Genomic DNA, 17,182 nt, shown 5'->3' on the forward strand with positions numbered 1-17,182 from the left:
TTTAATTCAAAGTGAAACCAAGAAAGAATTCCTTTTTGAACAATTTTAAGCACCCCATTGAATGAAAACCAAAAGATCTTCAAATGGCATATGTCCATTATTTAAAGTACCTGCCTTATTTTTTTTTAAGTACCTTCTTTAGAGAGATGGTACTCTGCTTCGAATCACACCCTAGGTCTCTTCTCCAAGAAGTAATATTTTATATAAGAAGAAAAACTTAATGACAATTAGTTTATCACACTTTTACAAGGGGTAGGCATAAGCCAAGTGAATATATAGTCATACTGTATATGAAAACAAATTTTATCAATTGTTTTTATTTTCATAATCCCTCGAATACAGTATATAACAATAATTACTTGCTGAATAGATTAATTCGTTTCAATGAAAAGTTCCCTTCTTTTAAATTTTGGTCAGGTTCTAAATCATCCATTAGGCATTACCTAGACATATTGAAGAATTATGGGTTTATCTAAGAATAAAACTCCACAGTTGAGCGATTTTTAAAAGTTTGTTAAAAAAAAATAAAAGCACCAAATGTGATCCATGACTACAAAAAGTAACTTTTAGTTACTCAAACTCAACAGTACTTTTGTTATTTCTATTTTTAGTTTTCCTATAATCTGAACTTCTGCTACTTTAAAAAAAAATATGACCCAAGTGTCCACAGTAACCAGCTAATTAGGACATAGAACAACTACACTGAGAGGCAGTTCAGCCATTTCAAGGTACTAATGCATTTGAGAACACATTTAGGACCACGTGGAACACAGAATAGGGCCGTGGCTCATGGGTATGAGCTAGAGGTGACTAAGCTGTATTTTCAGGCAGGTTGATTCCCTTCCTTCAACAGGAAGCATTGTTAAAATAATGCAATTCTTCCACATAATATCTATATGTTAAAAGGAATAAGTATTCTGCATCTGGAACCAAATGAAGGCTCTAAGATGAATGTAGTAGAATTCAGCCTTCTTGCTTGGAAAATACGCCAGGAGAAAGAAACAGAAAGCATGTATATGCACCCAAGAGTCACCACAAAGTTTAAAGTTACTGCTCTGAAGTAGATCATCAAGAGAAATAGCCTGATTTCTAATGTTCCACTCATTTATCAAAGAGTCATTTATAACTGGAATCTATCACACTTCAGACATTGGGCAATTGACAGCATCATGAAAATGTCCTGCCCTTAGATCTTACCCAACCGGAGAGGGTAATGGACAGTTACCTCCTGAAGGGTGGAGAACTTCCTTCTTTGCCATTATGCCCTGCTTGGAGTACTGCTCTCATTCAACTAGCCCTCATTTCCTAAGCCAAATTTAGGATCATAAACCTCTTCTAGGAAAATTGCAAAGACCACCCATCACATTCCGTCAGTTCTATTTACCCTATAACATGGACCCAAATATGTGTACTCTTTAAATGTAGAGTAGGGAGAAAGAGACCAGGAGAGTGGAAAGGCAGGACACTCCTATAACAGAAAAGGAAACAGAAGCAAAGCAACAAGGAAATCAGAAGCTGATTAACCACAGGTGTGTGATTGTGATGAACCCCAACAATGAAAGATGTAACATTTCATCTCTCTGGTATTAAAGCTGCGATTATATACCCATTTATATCTCAGTGAGGTGAATTCTATGGAAAATATTTCCTCAAGCTTCATCAGTTCTTTTAACTTCACCGAGTTCTGGCACCGTTAAAAGATATCACCATTAAAAGTGATAAACTTTCAGAATTCCATTGCCTTTTCCTTTGGATTTTCCTAGAGAGGGAGAAATGAAACAACCGGCTCTGGTTTGGATTTTTCTCTCAAAAGAAACCCATTTACTGTCAAGAAGAAGCTCATCCATTGAAAAAATCTGTATCATCAAATCTGAGGACACTCTTTTAAAATGCTATCCTCCTTAGAACAATAGGATTTGAATGGGGTTGCCTCTGAATTTTTATATATTACTGCAAATCGACCACATAGTTGAAGAAAGTGAAGTTCATGGAAACTTACCAATGTTGTCCTAATTGCCTTATAATGTGGACATCCCAGGCCTATAGTATCTTAAACGAGTATTGTATGTTTGTATAATCATTGACATAGAAACTACCCTGGTATTTAAGATCAGAATCGTCTAGGGTTTTTTCTCTATTAAAACCTCAACACTGCTCCATGTTCTATAGCAGTTGTTCAATACATATTTACTGAAAGAATGAAGTGCATGTTTTAAAAATTATGTTTAAGGATGCCCAGGTGGTAGTCTGTGAAGCATCTGACCTCTGGTTTCAGCTCGGGTCCTGATCTTAGTTAGGGTCACAGGATCCAGCCTAGAGGCTCTGGACTTAGAGGAAGTCTGCTTTAGATGCTCTCTTTCCCTCTCTCTCTGCCCCTCATCTCCTCCTCTGCTCTCTCAAATAAATCTTTTTTAAAAAATTTATGTTCTATTTTACCTCTTTTATTATCCTATAATTTAACCACTATCATATTGTGGATTTTGCCTGTGATGTAAGGCAAATGTGAGAGGGAAAACCGTAGTGAGTAATATTAACAAAAACTAACAGAGTCACCTTCCTCTGGATAGAAACCTACCAGGAACCAGCAAAAGAGCACAGCCTCAGAAAGGATAGGGCAACAGAGCTGATCCAATGCAGAAACTGAGTCTGGTCATCTCCATGAAGCAATGCCCCTTCACCAACAGTGGGAAGCCCTCCAAGACTGATGCTGGCCAAGCAGCCAGCACCTTTTACATCCTCAAGCTCAGTCACAGGCATCCAAGGAACATCAGTAAAAAATACGATGAGCCCAAATTCTCCAAGTATAAAGTACTTTTTTGACACAATTAGAATGCCAGCGACTACAACTTTTTCTGTACCTCCTATCAGCTTTCATATTTCACCTGACACATCACCAGCCATTAAGTCTGTACCAGGCACACTATGTCCCACAGCCCCTGGTGCTCTCCTTACCACACGTTCATCCAATACACCAGGATGCCTGTTTGTTGAAATGCTGTGTGTGCTATCTGGAATTGTGCCTATTTCTTGCTGATGCCAGCTCCACACAACAAAACCAAGGAGGGAGGGACAGGGACAGAAAAGAAAAACAGGGCGGGAAAGAGACTTTGGTCAACCATAAAGTGATGTTCAGAGTACGCCTTCCTTCTGAAAGAAGAGTTATAATCAATATTGGCACAGGCTAAGAAAAGCCCTCTTTTCATTAGTCATAAATAAAAATTTCACAAAGCTGTCGATTTACCCTGTACATATGCATACTCTAGAAGCCAGAGGCAATACCCAGGTGGAGCTTGCAGAATGTTTTGCAACACCCCACAAAATGGTTAGAAGAAGCCTGCATGAATGTTTTTTAAAAATACATTTCTCCAAGCTGGGCCACGAACACTCGAACACCGTCAATAATGCTTGTCCTTCCCCTGTGTGAGGAGGGCAGGACCAATTATTCAGCTTTGAATGTCCTCATTACACTTTTTCTTTTAACTCTTTAGTTCCTAGCATCAAATGTTCCTGGTTAAGTCCACTGATAAATGAGAATCGTGACCAAAAACTCTTATGTCAGTAGAAGGATCTTTAGAAGAGACGGGAAAAAAAAGAGCCAGTTATAAGTGCAGCTTGCCACAGGCTCCTGAGATCTTTGGTATGCCTACAATTTTTTTCAATTAGGTTTTAAAAATGTTTTCCAAGATATAAGATGGAATGTCATTTGGTGGGTAATAACAACTCTTCAGAATTTTCTTTTACCATTAACCAAAGTAACAAAGAGACCTCACTTTGGTGTTTCATTTGCCTCCCTGGTAGCCGTCATAATACTCATCCAACTTTAGAGCCAAATGTCTCTCAACCTGATGACTAAGCCAGCATAGAAGCAAGAGGGAGAATACACATTAAGAATATTCATTTTCACTTTCTTTCCAAGGAAAATGATACAAGAGGTTATTTCTTATTTCCACATGTTCCTCTCTGGTGAAGAAAATGTTACATCAAAAAATTCTTCTGGATGATGGAGGTTAACTAAAGTTATTGTGGTGATGTAAGTAAAATCATTATGCTGTACACCTTCAGCTTATACAGTGACACATACCCATTGGGTCTTAGTAAAACGGGGGGGGGGGTGGAATTCTCCTAAATACCTAAAGGAAAGCAGTCAGCAAAGCACACTGTAAGTAAAAGAAGAAATCACACTCCCGGTCACTGTTCACACTTCGGTAACCACACCTATTGTGGTCAGGGCCACTCTGCAAACCTGAATCCTGAAATTTGGGGCTATATACTGAAGGAGGTAGGCACTGTCTATCCTTGTAATCCCTCCCCATTCCACTTTTAACAACAAAATATCAATTCTAAAATGCTAAACATCTATGGACACACAGGGCATTATGTGGCGTGTATAACACACATACATACGCACACCTACGTGGGGCTGGGTGGCTAACACACCTTTCTGAATCCATCTGGCATAGCTCCCCACCCGCCCACAGTTTCATTGCTCTTTCGTGCAGTGGATCCACCACAAGCAGTGGATCTAAATAAAGCACACTTCAAGGTCAAATGATGCAACAAACAGAATTTGACCTCAAACAATATGCCTCTGTCCATTCACTCATCCATGTAAATATGTGCACACGCTGCGTTTTGCTTGCTGCAAGTTCATGAATCTTTATCCCAGATTACTCGTTTCTTCATCTAATGCTCACAGAAATGAAGAGACATCTGGATATGTTTGTCCTCCCCCTCCACCCTCCACATCCCCCCATCCCCTCAACACACACGCAACAGCTGTAAGAGCAAGGAGAGCATGTTTTTAAAATTCCATTGGTTCATGTAGGCACATAATCTGAAGCAGCTCCAAAATGGACATCAAGTAAAAAATACCAGTTTTCAAAAGTCTGTAATTATGTATTTACACAAATTACATAATCCTGTATGTATTTACATACAATTACAGATTATCAAGTAAATAACACAATGTTGTAGTGTTAATGAGATGAAATAGAAGGAAAACACCATAAACTAAAGCCATTCATTTATCTACAGAACAGGACCTGGCAGGGACAAGTTCCCCAACACTGACCTGGCATGTCCTTCACACTGCCTGGGGACATTCACATGACAGATGGGAGGGTGGTTCAGTCTGTGCCCATTAAGTCTCTGACCAAGGTGCAAGTACTGGCACCAGTAAGATAATGGTTTGGCTATCTGAACATCTGTTTGTGAAACCTGGAACCACCCATCCCACAGTGGCTCGGAGCTGCCATCCAATGGGCTTTGGGTCTCTTATGACAAGAACCGGCTGCAAACCCACTTGCTCTAATGCCCAACAGGACAATGCCCACGCCAAAACCCTGAGCCATCTACTCTCCCAGAACACTTATTTACATAAATTGCATAAGTCAATATTTATTTATTTACAGACCATTACAGTTTATTGTATCCATTGCCAAAAGCATATAACATTTTGTTTCTCTTTAAAAAAAGAAAAAGAAAAAGGTACCAAAACAAAATAACTCCAAAAGTAGACGTTAAAGTAGCATTTTCTGGGAATGCATGGAGATTTTAATCTTTTTCACAAGTTGGTTGCTTTCTTTTAGGCCGATCATCTAGCATCTCATGCTACTTCAAGATTACTTTTGGCTACCTCCTAAAACCAATTTCTTCAGTGCTAAATAGTGTACCTATGACATCCTAGAAACTTGATTCTTCCCTGTGGTCAGATGTTTAATGTTTTCAGCCAAAAATATTAAATGCCTTTCGGAAAAACTGAAGCCTGAATATGTGCACATTTTAGCAGCAGCAAAGGGTTAAGTAATAAATAAGAATACTACATCTCAGAATTAAATGCAGTTTCTGTTTAGAAAGTTAAAAAAAAAACAAGAAAATAAATGAAGAGGACATTCTGAGTTTATCATAAATCAACTATTTTACATTGCTTCTGTCCCCTCCCCCCAAATATTTCTTAATTCCAAATGTGAGACTTAGTTTTTCCTTAATGCACATCAGCAGGAGGGCTCTGCTACATACTCCAACTTGGCCTATAGAAGGGCCACATGTGCTCATGGCAATAAGTCATGCGCTTCTACTTCAAAACAGCTTTAACTCAACAGTGACATACTTTTATTTTTCATAAAGAATGTGCATCAGAGCAAAACAAAGTTGGAATATTAAATTTTAAAATTAGTTACATAAATCCCAACACATTTTTTAACTGTCACTTTCAATTTCCCAACATAACTGGCTAGAAAGTGTTATATGTGGTATGAGAATTTGTTATAAATTCCTTTTTCCTAAATATTGCTTTAAGAATTTGGCTCTTTTCTCCTTAGTATATAGTAAGAAATAGTCTTCCTTGCCCAAGGGCAAGTTCCAAAATTATTGCTACTAAAGAAATATGTTTTCTTATGCTTTTCAGCATAAAATGTTATAAAAGCCTTGTAAAAGATATTCTATATAGTAACCTCCCCTCTAAAAAAATTGAGCGCTTGTGAAGACCATTTTTAAAAACAAAACATAGTCAGCAAGGATAATACTTTCCCCCTCATTGTCATTATTGATGAAGATTTGTTATGTTGCACGTTTTCCTTGAAGGGTGCTATTCCCATGTATTACGACGGTTCACACCAAAAGCAATTTTCTATAAAAGATGTTACAATGACCCCTATGGTACTTGTATAACGTCATATTTGATAGCCAAGTACACAAATAAAAAGTCTCCAAGAATGATCCTGTTTAATCTGACTCTTGTCCCTTAAAAAAAAATTTTTTAAAAAATCTGTGCTATATAAGCTCTTTTTTTTTTCGTTTTGAGGATTCTAAATCAGTACAGTGTTTGATGTTAGTCCTGTTGTCCTGGAGATCGACTAAAATAAAAGCATAGTTATTGTTTAGCTTTGGTATATTCTGTAAGAGATTCAAACACGTAGGCTAGATACCAACCCTTGTATTTTCCAACCGTGAAGTTACAGTGATGGAATAAGTCACTTATGAGAGAGGAAATATTACAGACACAGAATAAAAGTTTGAGACCCAGTTTCTCTTTAATCCTCTGGGATAAGCTATGAAACAAGCAGTCTGAAGAGTGAATACTCAGTGTCATGAATGATGTGCATAAGTTTACAATAATACGGGCACAAAAGAGATTGTCGCCTTTAGTACATTAGGGTCATTAGGATTTCTCCTATCCATGCACCGTTATATTTACTTGCATGAATTTACCACAGGTTCGTAGCGGACTTTGCCATTTAATGCTTACAGAGCCTAAAGCTTCCAAAATGCCTATCTGGCCTGTACATATTTCATTAAAAATAAACTCTATATAATAAATAAATATATAAAATAAATAAAATGTTGCCTTTGGAATTTCTATAAATAAATTTAACTTTTTTTTTATTACTAAGAGGTCTTTGCTTTAAATTCACTGGGATGGCACCAGTGAGCCTTAAACTGAAAAAGTCTTGTAAGTAAGACTGCACCCTCCATGCCTTTGCAAATGCAGCGTACCCTCGCGCAGGCCACCAGCCAGAATCCTGATGAGTCGAAGTATGGCAGCTGTGCTGATACAAGGTGAAGGACAATTGATCAAAAATGTAAAAGCGCGTCTAAATCCCAGCATGCATCAGGCCGTTGTCCTCTCTGCTTCTGCTTCTCTTCAACCTCCCCTGCTACCCATCCACACACACACTCACACTCCCGCTCAGCCTCCCTCTCCTCGGCTCACAATAGACCGAGCGAGTGGGCGGCGGCGGCCCTCCAGGAGGACAAGCCTGTAAGTGCACAACAAAATCAGCATGTTCCCCTCCAAGCCTCCATCGTACAGAATGCATGCGGCAAAGTTTGGCAACAGTGGAGCTGGTGTGATGACACAGCTAATCAATAAGAACCCACCGCGTGAAACCTTTATAGTGGTTACTCTGTTAAGGGCTCAAGTGGAGAAATGGTCTTTGTCAACTTTGGCTTAGAATATCCTTATATAGTTCGGGTACTTTGTCGGGGTCCACTGGTCTAGGTAAAAAATGGGTGAATTTCTGGTGCCGTTTAGTCCTCGTTCCTTCTCTTGGGGTCCCGTCTTTATTTAATGCAACATAGTATCGCCTTCCAGTGTCCACGTGTTTATATAGATTCGAAGAGTACGTGTTATACCAGTTTTCTTCAAACTGTTCTCTGAATACACACTCTTGGGTTAGTTTTTCCTGTTAAAACAAACAAACAAGCAAACAAATAAATATTTTGCAAAAGAGCTGTTTTCTGTATTTGAAGCAACATTCAATGGCTACATAATATCACTCTGATGAGAAAACACTGATTTTAACCCAGTTTAACCATTGGGATGTATTTTCCAAAAAAGTGCCTGGCTATATAAATTTAACTACGCTTAATTGTTTTTTCATAATGGCTGAAGTGCAAAAGATTCCAAATATTTTCTGGTTAGATTTCTTTTCATACATCAATTATTTGAAAGAGACAAAGAGACAAAGGATGATCAATGCTTCGAGTTGTTCCCATTTTTACTACAGCAATTGGATTGGTGACCATCCTGCAAGGGAGAGCCTTAGCTGAAGCCAAAGGTTCAAATACCCGCCTCATCTTTAATACATGTTTTACAAAGTACTTGCCCAACATTCTCAACAATCACACTGTTGTCAGAATCCCCTGCCCTCTGAAGCAGTAGAGTTTACTTACTACTCTAAGAGTGCTTTTCAAACTTCAGGGTTACAGAACAATCACCTGCATTGCTTCTTTAAAATGCAAATGTTCAATCTCCAATCCTTTAAAATTCGGATCCAGAAAGTCTGGAAATATGCATTTTTAACAGGCCCTGGGGGGAATTCTGATACAGTTAATCCCTGGTTCACATTCAAGATAGAATGCTTTCTATGTGACTGAGTCTTCCTGGATACAAAGAAGTAAAAACAATTGTTGCAACCCTCCTACTCCCTTGAATTTAGACAGAAAGAGCCCCCCAACTTAAAAAAGCCACATTCTCAGGCACACATCTACCAACAGAAAAACTGTACTTTTCCCCACATTCCCAAAGTTAAAAGGTTCCCCATTTTCACAGATGAAGTGCACCTCTCCCTCCACCTGAGCCTTATGAAACTCTGGGTCCCACTTATCCCCACAACCCAGAGCTCCTGCAGCCAGGTGTCTCGTGAGCAGTCATAATGACCAGAAACCTCTGCCTCACATCCCAAAACCCAGTCACAAAAGTTGTCCCCTGGAGAAACGGGCCAACAGGATTGAATGGCCTCTTTGCCCCTCTCACCACCGGACTGCAACTTTTCAAATCAATACCTTCCATGATGGCACTTTTTAAAAATTAACACAAAATGACCTTTTAAAAGTATTTCTCTTGCTCTCACCCACCTGGCACCTTACATGAATAAGAAAACAAACCAAAAACCACACACATCCGTGTGCAGACTTAAAAGAGCAGCACAGATCCTTATCTTTGATATTCTTCCCTTTCTGACATTCAGACGCAGAGGACAGCAAACTAGACATCACCAAAATATAGATGTCCTTCTTACATGCACACACATGCACGATTTAGTGCACTGAGTTCACAGACGGCAGCTGCACAGGATCCATCAGATCCTTGCAACGGAGGAAGTCAGGAGAGCAAATGAAGGGGAAAGGGAGAGAATCTGATGAAATCAACAGTCCGATGGAAGGCTGGCTTCCCTACTTCTTTGAGAAACTGAGGGCTTAAGAGCCACTCCAAAGCACATAGGGCCTGCAATCCCCCCCTCCACCAATTGATTATTACTCCTCAAGGCCCTGAAAGGGTCTGTGACATAATCTTATCTCATTGGGCAAGTTCTTCTTAAATCAAATGGGGCCAAGAGAAAATGAAAAAACAATGCATCTGTCAAGGACAGAAATGCTGGGGAAATTTTGGAGCGCGGATGCTGGGTTTGTAGGGACAAAATGAATTGCGGGGAGAGAGAAGTCATCTATGGGCCGCCCCCCCCTCCCAAGCTGGATTACTCCACTGGGGGCCAGGAGGAGGAGGAGGGGGCGAGCAGCTCAGAGGCAGTGGCACCTCACTGTACACAAGGCACCTCACTCTACACACAGAAAACTAGGGGCACATTCTTCTTCTCCCCTCCCCTGAGCTGGGGGATGAGGCTGCATGTGACTTCTCTTTCATCTCTATTAAGACTGACGAAATAAAAATAGTGTGTTAAAGACATTACCAGCTATTTTAGTCTTTACTTCCATCTGTGTAATAAATATTCTCCTCACAGACAAGATTATTCCTGGCTAAAAATGTCTGGTTTGGGTTTGCGGTGATTAAGTAAATTTTCTAAACAAATTATGGTTTTGTTTTTGTATTTTTTTTTTTTTTTTACTTAATAAAATGGACCAGAGTATGGAACTGGATACTGAACCTTTAGTTCCTCAAAAAACATGAAGAACTAATTCAAATTAAGCTTTCTTTTTCTCGGCAGGAAATCATATCACTGATAGACATTTTACTTAAAAACAATAGCACACTTTCTCCTTTTGGAATCATGAGTTAGGTACTGGTTCATGTTTGCTTTGTAGACCTGTCACATCTACAGTACAGTAGCCTTTGTTGGATCAGAGACACACATGTCACCTCAGCAGAAGACAGGTAGTTGGCTGGTGAAGAGCCCACCGTGGTGCCCAAGGGCCATGCAGATGCCAACTCCGCCCTTCACCAGCTGGGGACATGTACGACATCTGTCCTTAACCTCTACGAGCCTCAGAAACTTCGTCATTAAGGCAGGTTAGTATCTTGGGACAGGGCTGTTACAAGCACACAGTCAGAGGACACGCCTGGCACGGAGGAAGGCCTCCATAAACCACGGTGGTTGTTGACATTTTGTTAACACCATAACCTCTCGCAACTGGGACCAACTTTGGAAAACTGCTAATACAACTTCGCCCATTAAATACAGCGGACAGGGAGGCTGTCTGTGAAATGGCTCGTCCCGGGTCGATGCCACAGGACCTCGTTATGATGGGAACAAAGCCACCAGAGCAAGAAGTTTCCAGGAGCCCTCCCTGCTGGATGCGCCGCACTCTGGAGACAGTCCCCTTTTGGGTTTTTTTCTACTTTTCACTAAGCACCATGGTTCCTCCTGACCCCCTCCTCGGGGAGCCTTCTGATGCTGTTTTCCAAAGGGCCAGGCACCAGGAGGGCCACGCAGGGAAACGGCGAGGGCTCACGGACCAGGCTCAGGAATCACACGCAGCAGCTGTTGGTCTAAGATTCATATATGCTTCCTCTCTTCTTTACCTTTACAAAATGTAATTTTCAGAAAACCCTATTCACTTTGGGGGAAGAATGAGTAGAGATTAAACGAAAACAGAGATTATGAACAAAATTCTACAGTGGTAGGGAAGTCACAATCTAGCAAGGGAACACATTTGTTTTTAGTATTTATGAAAAGATTCTCATTTTATATGTTTTGAGGGTGTTTTTTTAGCCCATAAAAAAATCTTTTTAAAAAAAGTTGTAAGCTAAGAAACTGAACTAGCCTTTTCACTGCTCAAAAAAACACTCCCCTAGCAGGCTATGATAGCATTTTTTATATACACATAATGGAACTTTGTAGGCAACCCAGAAAATAAAGTGAATTATTCCACTTAAAACAGTATCCTTTCTAGCCAGCACTTTTTGCGATTCTTAACAGAGTTCAATTGCCTCCTACACTAAAGAGTTGTCTGACTTAACAAGTTAAATGAGACTGTGCAGATATTCCATTGCAAAAGCACAGGTACTTTTCAACTCCTGTAATCATTACACAATTAGTATGATGCCACTCAGATAAACTGACATATCTTAAAAAATTAAAACGATCATTAAGAATTAAAGACCCTGTTACTTTTTTATGCCATGTAAATGCTTTTAAATAATTTCTTCCTCTCATGTGTGATTACATTAACACATGATTTCTGTTTTGGATAGACAGATAAAATAGCAAGATTTATAGAATTACTCTCTTTATGATCATACTCTAGAACTCAGTGACAAAATATTCAGTTGAGGTGACTATACTTATGTATTTGTACTCCACAGTGCTTTTTCTAAATTAAAAATAAGCAAATGAGTGTAAATTGGGACAGCAAAAACATATCAACCTGTATTCTTCTATATGTGCAGAGGAGGAAAAAAGTTTCTGCCTTCAAATCAACTATACACTTTAGAATTATAGAACTCAGATGTTTTAAAACTCACCACATGTTTCCAATGCAGACAGTTTATAGAGTATTCCACTATAAAGTGATCAATTCTTGTTTTATTGTATTTCCATGTTTTAATTTTTTTTTAGATTATTTAACTATAGCTGTTTATGGCATACCTATCTTTGAACTGTTGGATTATATCACTAGGCTTGGGTGGAGAATGTGGATTTAATTCAAAAGTCTACTAAAGTCCATGTTTTGGAACAAAATCTGGTGAATGTTAGCAACTATGGAAACCTCTTTTCATTTTATATCATCAAATTCTAAGCAGTGGGAAAAACTGAAATTAAAACTTCAAAACTTTTACGAATCCTATTAAATCCAAAGAATGAGATAATAATATGAAAATTACAGCACACCCTAGAGAATGTTTAGGAATGTTATAAGATAGACATCACTTTAAGATATTAGACAATTGGAAAATGTGTAGTCCACATGGGCATTATTATGCCCAATTCATATCTATACCCACTTAAAAAATGAAATCAGAATTTTTCAGAATTTGAGGCTCAATAGTTCTCATGGAAACCATACAGGCTTACGTCATATGTATACATAAATATATATACAAATATTTTTGTAGATATATATGGTGTAGCTTTAACCACAGTATCCAAAATGGTTGCATTTACTGAACTCAATGGTTCACTTAAACTAGTTGCATAAACTAGCCCAACCCGTAAATCCGAGGTCAGTGACTCTACAGAAACTAACTTGATCATAGAGTTCTCAAACACTTTGTAAGTTAATGATTTGATGTAATCGCTTGTTCTCATATCTCCCGTTTATTACAGTCATGGTATTTCAACCTCCCTCAACCACAATGACTCGTTCAGATGTACTCTCTTCCTCATTAATAATCTAGCAGTAAAGTCTTAATGGGAGTTCTTGCAAGGATCAGGGTGATTAAATATAATGACTAAAAGGACCATTAATAAGAAGCCAGGTCTTTTAACTCTTCTCTCCTGGGAGAAGTCCCCATATAGACAGAAAGCAACAAACACAGAGAATAGGCAAGAGGGCGCTACTTCTTATTTTATTAGACTCCGATTCAGAGCCAACCCTCTGTGCCCTTGATACAGCTCACCATAAGCCCCGTCTTTCAAACCCCCTTTAAAAACCCCCACTATTCCAGACGGGCCCACTTTCATACCAACCACCCTGGAGTTGTGGGAATAAGTGAATCAGTTGTGCCTGGTCAATATAAACAAAATGAAGCAAGGAGGCAGGCAATTCGGTCTCATCAAAATATAGAGAAAATTCTGAATTACTACATTTTCTGCACTAGTAACAAACAGTAAACAAAACAAACACACACAATGCTCAAGTAGAAGCTGCTTACTTGGGCATTTGGGGATTCCAAGGCCAGGGCCAGGGCCCAGTCTAAATCCAGAGACACACAGACATCTTCTACACCATGTACTCACCTGCCTTGTAGCACCAACAATGCTGCCAAAACAGAACCACGGGCAGGCTAGACAATTCAGGGGCCTTCCTTAAAAGCTGCCTATGGGCATGGATATTTGCTTAGCAAATCACAGTAGCTTGTAAACTTGTAATACATTTCCAGAGATGCAGTCCCACAGAGGAAAAAAACCTTGCTCCAGGTACAGTAGGATTCAACTTTGAGAAGTCCAATATTCACTTTAAGGGATACTTGCTTGTGCCCCTATGCACATGAGGCACAGTTAACGGTTCCACAAAGAACCCCAGGGGAAAAATTCAGGGAACTTCTCTTAGGATTGTAGAACACCAAAGTAAAAAGAAATCACATGTAACATTTCATAGCATAGATGATGGCTGGTAAGAGTAGTAAGTCATCCAGTGACCACTGAAAATACACATCAAAGACCTGCAAACACTGAAGAAACCCCACACTAGGTAAGTAGCACAAGAGGGAAGAGCCGGGAGCAGAACACCCTCAAGAATCAGACTGACACACAATGGCGGAAACATGGAAAGCTGAAAAGCTGGGAGGGGAAATTAAGGAAATAAGGGATCCAGAAAGACAAAAACAATGGAATCCAACTACTTTTTTTCCACAATAACCATCAGATATACCACAGGGAGTAGCTGGACATATTGAACAGGAAATGGAAAAAGAAATTGCAGTAGAGGGCAGCCCAGGTGGCTCAGCGGTTTAGCGTCGCCGTCAGCCCAGGGCATGATCCTAGAGACGGGGATTGAGTCCCACGTCACACTCCCTGCATGGAGCCTGCTTCTCCCTCTGCCTGTGGTCTCTGCCTCTGTGTGTGTGTGTGTGTCTCATGAATAAATAAAATCTTTTAAAAAAAGAAAAAGAAATTGCAGTGGAGGAAAACAGGGAACAACATCAAGTAAGATGTGCTGCATCAGTTGCCCACTGCGGACAGGGCTAGGGCAGCTGATCTGAAATGCAGACAGAATTAATGCTTCCAGAAGCAGCCAAGGGAATAAGGTTGCTATTTCAAGGAAGAAATGAGGACAAGGAAGAAGACATCACTTTGGCACAAGAGGCCCCTTCTTTCTTCTCTCTGGGAGACCATCAGGAGGATCCCACGCTGGAAGGTGTCTCATCTACTACACTTCCTTGCATTTTGGGACACCTGCCACTGCCCTCTTCACCATGTTGACCACCAGAAACATGCCTTATTTGATGAATGTCTGCCTGACCAACAAAGCCTACATTGTAGGTTCTCCCCAGGAGAACTGGCTTAGGAGAAAAACCAAGTCTGACAAGAAAACAAAAAGTCCGCAATATTGTAGATAGAGCACTGAAACCTATCATGGGAAAGTAGGACATGCACATAAGGCAGACAAAATACAACATCACAGAAAAATAATACCAGAACTCTTGAATTTCTCAAACACCCCCATCCCCTCCCAACACCTACAGAGAAATCCTATGTAAAATCTCAAGGTATATAAAGCTTGTCTCCCCACCCCAGTTCTTGGGTCCCTACCTCCTACCTTCAACTGTACTCATGCTAGCCCAGATTCCTCTGGAACCCAAACGTTTCCTCCCTCCTCTGAACCTGTGATACATAAATGGTCCTGATCTCTCAGAAAGTGACCAGTGCTGCTGCTCCCTCCACTTTGAACACTCAGGTGACTGTGTCTAATTCTCTCAAGGCCCCTTTCCTGCTAGAGTGTGACAGCCCACTTCCAACCATAATCAGGGCTGATACTATCAACTAATAATTCCACTGCTCCAAAACCAAATTCATATGCTGACATGGATCCTTCTTAAAACAGTGCTTTAATCCTGGAAAAAGAAACCGTTCTGACAGTAGCCATTCGGGTGCTGTGACAGCCTGGTGAATTTACCAATATGTTAACATTAGAAAAAAGAGTTACAATAATACAAAGGAAAGTAAATCCCAAAGAAAGAAACTTCTTTAACTACGTGGATAAAATAATAATGAGCTACACATAAAAGTAAAGTATCTAAAATTAATCTTGATAAGCAAGGCTTCATGGTTAATACTTTATGATTCCAGGGATGCAGGAATGAAGGAAACACATTTATTTTCAGAGACTATGTCATAAATCTCCATTCCAGAATTCAAGCTTGCAAGAAACAGAGTTTCTGTGCACCTCCCATCCAGGAAGGAGCACAAGAGGCTGTACCAGGGCAGCGTTTCATCACTGCCACACTCGTCCATGAAGAACGCTAAGGGAACAAGCCTGTACTAACGAGCCACTGCAAGCCACGCAGTGTGCTGGCTCTTTTATGGGCTTCGTCTCCTCTCAGCCTCATAGCAATGCTGACATGTGGCTGTCCTTCGCCCTGTTCCACAGTCAGAGCTCAGCAAGTTTGAGTAGACTGCCCAAGGTCGCACAGCTAGCAAGCTGGAGCTGGGATGCTAAGCCTTGTCTTTCCACTACTCTGTGCTTTACCCCCAACTTCGAACTGTTCCAAATGCAAGGAGAGGCTTCACTATTCCATCAAAACATGGCAAATGGGAAAAACCAACCTTGAAAGATAGAGAAAGAAAAAAGATACAGGCCAAGTTAACACAGTCAAGAGAAAACTATCTGAAACATGACAATTCATATGGAAAATAGATGGAGGGATGAAACCTAGAGCTAAGGGTGGACACACAATGGAACATGGCAGCTAAATGGGCAAAACTCATTCCATGCAAAGTAATCACATTAGGTACCATATGGGAAGGGATGTCTTCACTATGACCTTGGCCAGTCTGTTCTTGGAACACCGCACTGAGCTTTGAGTGCTTCATTACAAAGGAAAAGCAAGTCACGATAGAGATTTCAATGATTTATAAAATACCAAAAAAAGAATAAGAAAAAAGGGGATCAGCTTATGTCAGGATTTTAAGCATTTAGAAAGAGGACAGGGCAGCCTGGGTGGCTCAGCGGTTTAGCGCCACCTTCAGCCCAGGGCCTGATCCTGGAGACCCAGGGTAGAATCCCACGTCAGGCTCCCTGCATGGAGCCTGCTTCTCCCTCTGCCTGTGTCTCTGCCTCTCTTTCTCTGTGTCTCTCATGAATAAATAAATAAAATACTAAATAAAAAAAAAAAAAAGAGGACAAAGGAAGACAGATCCGTCTATGTCTCTCCCACTTAACACTATAACCTCTAATCCTGAGGGGGAGACCTCTGCATCAGGGGTGTCAGGAAGGCAGACACTCTTCTCAGCCACCTGTTAGGATGCTGCTGAGGTGTACCCAGTCAAAGGACTGAGAAACGACGTCTATGCACAAGTACAAATCAGTCCCCGGCACGGAGGTGGGAGGCAAGACGTAGAGGGTGGCCTGGCCTCCGCTGTCACTGCCCTGAAGGGTGCAGCTCCCACTTGGCTCCAGGGAGGCAGTCGCCTTCTTTGTGAGGCTCAAGGGCACCTCCCATGCCAGGGCTGACGGTAATGACAGAAGTCACTCCAAATGTCAGCAGTGTAGCCTCTGGCGGCAGCTGGGAAAAACAGAAGCAAAGACCATGGCAGGGGGAATGGAAGTAAAGATAGAATTA

The 17,182-nt window shown here is 40.4% G+C and overlaps 1 protein-coding gene across 2 annotated transcripts in view; it reads right to left on the minus strand.

Moving 5' to 3' along the window:
* Positions 1–4,869: 4,869 nt before the first annotated feature.
* Positions 4,870–17,182, minus strand: part of FGF9 (fibroblast growth factor 9) — a 35,556-nt gene continuing 23,243 nt past the window's right edge. For both annotated transcript variants that reach the window (XM_077868401.1, XM_077868400.1), the window contains one exon: positions 4,870–8,183. In XM_077868401.1, the coding sequence (XP_077724527.1) occupies positions 7,938–8,183 (246 nt within the window). In that variant the 3' untranslated portion in view covers positions 4,870–7,937. The remainder of the gene's footprint in view (positions 8,184–17,182) is intronic.

The sequence above is a fragment of the Canis aureus genome, chromosome 24 (genome assembly GCF_053574225.1).
Source record: "Canis aureus isolate CA01 chromosome 24, VMU_Caureus_v.1.0, whole genome shotgun sequence".
Lineage (NCBI taxonomy): Eukaryota > Metazoa > Chordata > Mammalia > Carnivora > Canidae > Canis > Canis aureus.